At 29.9% G+C, this 9,167-nt stretch overlaps 3 protein-coding genes across 3 annotated transcripts in view; 2 read left to right on the top strand and 1 right to left on the bottom strand.

The window, feature by feature from the left end:
- Positions 1 to 924, top strand: part of LOAG_18318 (hypothetical protein) — a 3,993-nt gene extending 3,069 nt beyond the window's left edge. The window contains exons 7-8 of the mRNA XM_020450980.1: positions 65 to 243; positions 607 to 924. Of these exons, the coding sequence (XP_020305278.1) occupies positions 65 to 243; positions 607 to 796 (369 nt within the window). The 3' untranslated portion in view covers positions 797 to 924. The remainder of the gene's footprint in view (positions 1 to 64; positions 244 to 606) is intronic.
- A 2,631-nt stretch (positions 925 to 3,555) lies between these two features.
- On the top strand, positions 3,556 to 7,211 carry LOAG_10071 (hypothetical protein; the record flags this gene model as incomplete). The annotated part of the gene is made up of 8 exons (XM_020448080.1): positions 3,556 to 3,633; positions 4,056 to 4,185; positions 4,547 to 4,629; positions 5,083 to 5,259; positions 5,516 to 5,655; positions 5,873 to 6,221; positions 6,614 to 6,806; positions 7,054 to 7,211. The coding sequence occupies 8 exons, from the start codon at positions 3,556 to 3,558 to the stop codon at positions 7,209 to 7,211; spliced, it is 1,308 nt and encodes a 435-aa protein (XP_020301744.1).
- A 1,506-nt stretch (positions 7,212 to 8,717) lies between these two features.
- Positions 8,718 to 9,167, bottom strand: part of LOAG_15432 (hypothetical protein) — a 2,432-nt gene continuing 1,982 nt past the window's right edge. Inside the window, exon 3 of the mRNA XM_020448937.1 lies at positions 8,718 to 8,838. Coding sequence (XP_020300949.1) covers positions 8,760 to 8,838 — 79 coding nt within the window. The 3' untranslated portion in view covers positions 8,718 to 8,759. The remainder of the gene's footprint in view (positions 8,839 to 9,167) is intronic.

The following is a 9,167-nucleotide window of genomic DNA, read 5'->3' as shown; positions in this document are numbered from 1 at the left end:
TTTTTTTTNTTTTTTTTTTTTGTTATACTGAAATACACCTGTTTTTAAATGGCCATTTTCTTAGTTCCGCGGAAGAGGTCGCTTTGATAATGGACGATTTCTATCTCGAGGTGGTGGACGGGGAGGGTTCAAAAGATCGTATCATTCACCGGATAGCAGAGGCGGTCGAGGATCAGGAAGGCCGTGGAAGTGCGGTAGACCATTTCGAGGCGGCTATCATCAAAAGCGCGACTTCTGTGAAAGGTAAGTTATTTCAGTTGTCGGTCCTACTTGTAATTCACGGTTATCGTATGTTAGCTGCCTTGAAAATGATAACAAATTATATTTTCACTCATTGAAAAAATTATTGTTCTATGAGGATTTGTACGAATAGTAGGTTAGGTTTTGACTTTTCGTCAGTGCCCTGCTCACTTTTCTTTTAATTTTTGATCTTTTTTACGAAACTATGCCATTTTGTATGTTGTTCTTGCAATGATATATAGTGATTTATTCTTTCATAATTCCGATGATTTCGTTTACCTTTAAAGTTCATTTATTAAATCGTCCAGTCGAGAGTGATTTCATAATAATGTAATTCCTTGTTTTATACAATTTTTTAATTTTCAGGAATAATGATGGACGAGGTGCGTCGGGAACTCCAAATTTTGCAGTGAGGGATTGCGACCAACGTCCGTCAATTCCCCCGCAAACAGGAGATCCGATTATGGATGCTTGGTCTAGAGCTCTTGAAGGCAAAATTAAAAAGGAAATTCCTCCAAATACCAATAATTCAAACGAAGTTCAAACCGCTTCCTGACCTGTCTCCTGTCTTTAATCAAATTTGTGTTGTATTTTTTTTGTACCCATTTTTGTGTGTGTTGCGGGGTTTTTCTTTTACTTTTTACATTACATGTGTTTTAATTTTTGTTGTGTTATTTTGGTCAAATTTTTCTTCAATAAAACTTTACTTTCGTAGAATTCTCGAAGTACTGATTGCAGACACAATCTCCAAAGCACAATTAACATGATGAAACCAATGCTGTCCGTGGTTGCAAATTTCAAGCTATGCATGCGATTGCAGCCTGTTAACGAATTCGTTACATTTCGTTCTGCAAGTTGAGGGATATGAATTGTAAAGATGATAAAGTCGACTATAATTGTGAATTGGTTTACTTCTACTTGATGAACTTCATATTTTGCACGAAGGACGCATTTAAAACTTCGACGACGGGTCTAGGATTTGTGATATAATTTTTTTTTGGGAAATAAAACTTATCGTTCTTTCAAGTGTAAAGAGATAAACTGATGAACTAACAGCTTAAAAAAAAAGAGAGGAGAGAAGGTGTGACAGCAACAATTGCCGATTATTTTACAAAAATATTTCATTTATATATTTAATATGAAAAAGAAAAAACCCATTTTTCACTTTTTACTCATTGGCTTCTTCGTACATCTTATAATGCTAAGTTGCAAACTGCATGAAATTTGCAATCAATTGGATGATAATTTCATGTAAAAAGAAACTTTTTATTTAAATTACTGTAGTAACTATGAAGTTTTCATGAAAAAGAAAAGAAAATTTAGATAAAATTTTTGAAGTGGGACAGAGAGAGAAAGACTAATGAAATAACATTTTATATTCTAATATTATTAATTTCTTAATGGTTTTGATAATTTTATATTCTCATATCATTAATCTAACATTATTAAGGAGAGAAATACCAATATCATATTTATTTTTAGTGATAAATACGAAAATAATTTCTTTAATATGAATTCCAAAAATTTTTGACATTACAAAATAGATTAATTGATATCTTTTCTACAACATTATACGTGATTTAATTTAAATATGATATTTACTTAGTTAATTACTTACTTAATTAGGGTTCGATTACATGACGAAGGATAATTCGGTAGAAAGATGCTGAACTCGAACACTTTGAATTCCTTAAAGAAAATAAGCTAGAACTAAATAATTTGAAATTTAACTCTGATTTAACAGTCACATAATTTTGCAACAAACGTTTTTAGTAATTTATGCGAAAAAGTTATAAAGACAACATAGCGTTGATGATTTTCACAGATTTTGGCCAAAATCATTCGCAGTCATTACGTTAAAGTCATAGTTGCGTAATGAATGATCCATAACAAAGTCTACGTTACGTCAAAATCATAGTTGCATAATGAATGATCCATAACAAAGTCTACGTTACGTCAAAACCATAGTTGCGTAGTGAATGATCCATAAAAAATCTGCGTTACGTCAAAATCATAGTTGCGTAATGAATGATCCATAACAAAGTCTACGTTACGTCAGTCTCCGTCAATGTTGCACACGTCCAATTCTCCATTACGTGGTCTAAATCTTTAAAAGATACTCATATGCTTTAATCAATACGACTTTGACGTAAGTTTTTTTCCTTTTCATGTCATACGTTTTAGTCTGCGGTACTTGACTATATATGCTCAATGTTATATACTCATTTGCTAAGTTTCTCTGTCATACTGTTTAGGTTCATTATATCTGGTCTAGTCTAATCTTGTTTAAACATAATCATGTAACTATCGATTAATTTGCTTTTTTTTTTTTATCTATAATAACCGATGAAATTTCACACGCGGTATAATTGACGTGTAACGTACAAAATTTGCATATCTCTTCCACTTCTCTTCCATTCTCCCAAAGAAATATTTCCGAATGTCAAGCTAAAGCAATCATTGTTCTGCACATTTGCACGTCAATCGGGTCGTTTTTGTGGATTTCCTCTTTCTACGTGATCTACGTGACTAAAAACTATTATTATAAGTAATTTGCAAGCAATACCTTTAATTACCCTTTTTTTTCTTTTTTTAGGCCAAGTGATTGAAGAGAGCCATTCCAAAAAAAAAGAAAACGATGTTTACGTGCATTTTTGGAGTTTCATTCCATCGCGCTTCTTTGTTTTAAATTTTAGCATTTCCTTTCCTTTTTTTTGTTGAATTTACGAAAAATAATGGTTTCATACAGCTTTCATAAGAGTTTTTACGTACGTGTGTCATACATCAGGTACGTGAAAATGTCACTCATTAATTCTTGTTTAATTAAGATACCTGACATTAAATGTAAATAGTAAAAATAAGCTATTCGAGTTGTAAGCATACAGGATGACCTTTTCTTAGTACATCGAATGTAAGTTAGCAGCATAATCATCTACAAGTTCCTTTCCATAAGTAACGGTCGTATTGATATTTGACGTATTCCAGTAATATCATTTTCTTTTTTTTTTTTTGACGTACTTCTATTTTACTTAGTTTTATACTTATCTTATCTACATATCGAACAAGAAAAATGTGCAAAACCTACACAAACAAATGACTAAACTTATAGTCGAAATTCCATCCGCTAAATTTTGCTATTCAAATAAGTAAAACATTTTCAAATACGTTAACAACAAATAGTAATTGCTAAGCTAACATATAAATCTAATTACAACTATTTACAGCAGTGATTTTTAAATTATCGATTTAGAAAAATAAGTTGTAATTTTTTTTTTTTTTCAGGAGTGTATAATAATAATAATAGTAATAACAATAATGGAAGAAGCACAACATATTATATCAAAGGGAAATTTTGAAATTCGACGTGCTAATGAGAAACGTCGTAAGAAGAAAGTTGAAAGAGAAAAGAAAGAAGATAAGAAGTATTCAAATATTTTATTTTCTTGTGTTACAGTTCGACAACTTCGTAATTTACTGAATAAGATAAGTTTTTTTTCCTTCTTTCATTTTTTTTTTTAAACATTCACTGCATTTTTTTTAAGAGATGGACGTAGCAAACTGCTAATTACCAATGTTGATGTTGAAATTTCATCATAATTCGAAATTTCATTTTGTATGCATTTCAGTTGTATTGCTTTACAGACAACAATATAACTAAAATTTGAAATTGGAATGTTGTTGTAATTCATTTCTTCAAGATAATTTGAATAAAATTTAGGTAAGGGAAAACACTGGATACAGCAATATAACTGAAATTTAAAGCTGAAATATTGCAACGCCATCATTGTTAACGATAATTTCGATCTAAAATTCAGGTAGAAAAGGAAACAGATTCAAAGGAAGGTAATGAAAGTGTTGATACAAAAGCTGTTGATCGAGGAACAGTTCGACGATTGGTTGCTAACAAAACAAGGCAGCAAAGAGGCGTGAAAAGACCACGTCATAGTTAGTTTCTTTGTATTATTGTTTTGTTTGGAAATTTTTATGAAAAGGAGGGCATATCACATAAATTTCAAAATTTCATGAATTCTGGCAACAGCAAATCTTGACTACTTATTGGTATTATTTTTTTACTGAATAATGTTAGTAAAAGTGAAAGCAATGCAGTAGCATATCCATTTCTTCTCCATTTGATAAAAATTAGACATATATAAAGATATTGTTTTATAAATTCATTTAATTGTAGTACATCAACTGTTGCATGAAATATAAATTAGATTTAAAAAGAAAAAAAAAAGCTAAAATTAATACTTTTAAGCTTGTTTACTAAAGAGGCAAACAAATAATTGGTTAAATTTTATTTCAGAACCAGAACAGACAGTTGTTGTTCAAAATGTAGTTCACATGAAAACATTTCCTGTTGCGGCAATATCGATGGGTTTATTCATTGTATGCTTCATTTCGCTTCTCCAACTTATTGATAGATAGGAAATTTTTCCCTGTTAGTATTTGGACTTGTTTTTGCCTGCTTTGTCCAATCCTATTTGGTAGTTGAAGTTACTTGAAATATGGGTGTGAGGCTTTTTTTTATATCCTAAAATATCTGACTTTTACAATTTTTATGACATGGAGGCATATCTTTATAAATCCAGGAGACATTCAAAGTTTCACGATTTCAAGAATTTCGGAATCCTAATACAGTCGTCTTATTTGTTAGCGAAGTTGTTGCTTTAGGTCAAGGGATGAAAATTCATTTGCGGAGTGGAGATAGTTTAAATATATCTTTTAATACATCACTAAATTTTGCTTTAATTTTGCTATCGGTGACTCTATCCGTTTGATTTTCTTAGTTCCCTACAAATCCATTTATGCAAAATGGTAATTGATTCATTTGATTTTCAGGCAAATGGTGGTAATATGGGCGAATCAAGTTGCAGCGTAACGTTTTGCTTCTTTTCCCGTCATTTACGTTATGACTTCTCGTATAGTTCAGGTGTTCTCTCGTACAGAGCTGGTTACAGGGTAGCGTTCAATCATCTGGAAGCGATTAATTTCCAAGGATATTATGTAAATTTCAAGGTTTGTTCTATCTGAAAATCATTTGAAAATTTATAAGATTAAAAGGGTTAATAATGAGTACAAATATTAGAAATATGAATAATGAATAATGAAAAATACTCAAGTATTGATAATAAAATACTGATAATAAATATAAATACTTCGGTTAATAAATATAAATACTTCGGTTAATTTTTTTGATTTGGAAAGTCATTGTTTCTGTTTTCTAATTTAACTGTTTTTTTTAATTGTTTGAAATTGACATCGTGTGATTTAGTTATCGCAACCGGCAGAACAAGAATACTGCAATCGAGAAAGTTTTTCGGATAATAAACGTATTGTGGTACCATGTAACGATTTCGACATCACACTGGGACAGTACAAAACAGCTCTTGTTCATGTAGTTCGCTTGAATAGGTCTTTCAGTTTTTTAACTTTATTTTTGAAATTTTTATTCTTGAAACTGCACTTTTCTAGACACACCAGTAGTTTTCTTAATTCATTTTTACAACTCAAAGTTGCATATCTTCGACGATTGTTAGTACTTTTATTCAACAAAGTAATGTAAAGTTATTCGTTACTTTTATCACGATGAATCCAAATAATAGTTGTTCTCATTATAACTTTGTTGCAGCGACGAATCATCTGTATGGATTTATCATTTGCTTGATGCGGATCGACAATTTTTCAAGCCCATAATACGACGAGTAATGTTAATGAGCGGTAACAGTTCTAGTTGTAGTGCTGGATCTTCAAAGGGTCCATTACCGACATATGCTGTAAATCCCTCGACAGTATCCTTATACTCTAGTCATTCTGATGCGTATAATTTCGTTGCGCCAAAATGTTTACCGTCGGTAGCATCATATGTGGCGCAGTTCGGGAATACGAATAATGATGTAGCACCAGTACGTTACAATGAAACAGCAAACTCCTCCTCCTCAGTCACCACTTTCATGTCATTTACCACTGAGCAACCACAGGTTTGATTCCTATACTTTTTTTTCTTTTTTCTTTTGTTTTTTTTGAGGAAACAACAATCTTCTTACATGGGGTATGAGGACGGAAAGAAGTAATTATTAAGTTAATGTTGAAAAAAGTTCAGTGTCTATAAGCTGGTGAATCGCAGCATTTCAGTAGAATTTGACTTATTTCGTTGTAGCACATAAATTTTGAAAGTTTCGAATTACACATATAAATTCCATAATTTCACTTATTTATTTCAACTACTTTCTTATCCAAATACTATTTTGTGGCAGGGAAATATGTACTTCACTGAAATTAGGTTTATCATCTTTAAAATAGTTAAACAGTTTTATTATTATTCACCAAACGGTAACTATATTTGGATAAATAAGATAAAGAATTCTTGCAGTCTATTGTTGATTACAATGGTGGAGAAAATTCATGGCAATCTGAAATAACTGAGTTCTTGACTGAGCAACCGAAAACTAGCCCGACTGTTCCACAAAGTGTTACTATGGAATCGACAATAACCAATCACGAAGGTTGTCCATATGATCTGACTGATGGATTGGACACCGATTCCGGATTGCAATTAATGGATTGTTATAATGAAGGCAATGCTCCATAAGTTATCATCCATAATTTCAGCAACTTTTTCAGTCATAATTAATCGCAGTCACGAAAAACGTAAGTTCTGTGAGCCGAGATGATGAAATAGATCATCGGTTTTATAAAAATCTACTATATTTGTTAGTCATTTTTCATAAGTCAAATTTAGTCACTTGAGATCTGTAATAAATCGTAGTCCCAAAGTTTGGGACTCAATGAAAAGTTGGTTGATTTTTTCAGGTACTACGGAAGAGAAACAACCGAAAGAGGATAATGGTCCAAGCACTATTAGTTCCACATATGTAATGTCAGGGTCAGAACAGGTAGATTCGGAATATATTCCACAGAAATCTGATTCGCAATACATTCTCAGTGATTTGGATATGCTTTTTCAGTGAGATTCGAATCTTAGCAGCAATTAGTTTCTTGAAAAAACTTTTGCTGATTATACATTTATTTGTACTGGTTCTCAGGCGATGATTATCAAAAATTGAGCTTTTATTCGATAGAAAAAATTTAATCAAAACTTGTTCAGAGAGGCAAATTATACTTCACGCCAAATGATGATATAAATGATCGATTGTTATTTAACTGTCTAATAAGTCTTGTTCTTTTTCCAAGATTTTGTTCCTATCCTAGTCGAGAAGATGTGATAAGTTGATTCATTGAAAGGGAAAGTGATCTGTTGCTTGTTTTACTGGTTTATCTTCTTGTTTGTGTCATAAAGCATTTAAGTCGATTTTATTTTCATATCCAAATCGATTCGATCTGTCTGTTGAGAGAATTTTTAAAATAAATTGTTTTTCGAACTGGTTTTTTTTCTTGCAATTTAACAGATTTTAATTTGTATAAGATTTCCACCTAAGCCATGTAGAATAAGTGTTAAAGCGCACTGTGATTTAATCATATTCAAGATATATGAAATGTAACTTGCAGTAGATAGTGTGGATAACAGTTTTAATCTCCCTCTGTTTTTTTTTGTCTTTTCGAGCAACTTTCAAAAGTAAACCACAAATAGAAGTTTGATTTTTCATTTTATCCAATAATACTCCTACAAGAAAGTTTATTGGTGATACATTACTTTAAGCACTATTAGAAACTTATTATAAATAATACAATACTTAACTAGCATTAGGAAATTATTACTGATATGACATTACCCAAGCAGTGCTAGAAACATGCCACTGATAATGTATTACTCAAGCAGTATTAGAAACTTATCATTGATAATAGTACTCAGGCAACATTGTTGTTGCTTCAAATTTAAATTTGAATTCAAAATATTCTAGTTCAAAAAAAGTTGAAAAAAACATTTTATTGAAATATTATCCTTAATATCATCCATTTAAATGGAAAAAAATAAAATGCAAAAATTAAAATGTTGATAAACATTAATAAAAGTATTGAAAAAAAATGGCTTACAAAATGCTATCAACACATAGTGATATCATATCATGATGTTTTTTTTTTCTTTTAATTTTTTGTATTCCGAATCCTATCACAATCCTTTTCAGTAATTTTTCAGGAAATCTTTCTACAAGATGCATATTTTTCCGTTTATTTTCTTTTTGAAATGAAACTCAATAAATGGCTGAAATTACACAATTTTTTGATTTAATTTTATCTGCTGATTCAAACAATAAAAAATAAAAATTTTACTTTCTGTATATCTTAATAAGTCAGATGTTATTATGTTATTAGATGTTATTACTCTAATTCATTTAAAAATATTAAAAATATCATTTCACTGCAATATTATCTAGTCATTTTACTTTCATTTTAATGAATATTTTAAACGTAATTTAAAAAAAAATTCTATAAAAAAATTTTATTATTGGCATCAAAAACGAAGAAAAGGACTAAATGATGTAAATATATATATACAAAATTGTGTACAAATATGATTTGAAATGATTTTTTTTTTTTACTTCCATATTTCAATAACTTTATTCATTAGAATTATTAATAGTACTATGATGTGGAAGGGATGCAAAACGTATTCTACCATCGGCTGTTGTTTCACATCTGTAAAAAAAAAAAAAAAAAAAATGTGGAATGTTAGACTTTAATTAATTAAATATTTTTGTGAAAATCTTTTTTTCTGTCAAAAAAGACTAAAGGAATATTTTTGAGAAAAAAAGTTAGGAAAGAAAATTTTCATTTTTTATTATATTAAAAAAACAAACAAACAGTTGCTCGTTTAAATTTTACCGCTTAATTATGAACAAAGAAGAAGTATAAATGGAAAATACTGTAAAGGAAATTAAGGAAATTACTATTTAAAATATTATCATGAATAAATTATTTCTATGATATATATATATATATATATATATATATATATATATATATAT

The sequence above is a fragment of the Loa loa genome, assembly GCF_000183805.2.
Source record: "Loa loa unplaced genomic scaffold supercont3.261, whole genome shotgun sequence".
Classification (NCBI taxonomy): Eukaryota; Metazoa; Nematoda; class Chromadorea; order Rhabditida; family Onchocercidae; genus Loa; species Loa loa.
Note: the sequence above shows the minus strand (reverse complement) of the source record. Positions and strands in the feature narration are given on the sequence as shown.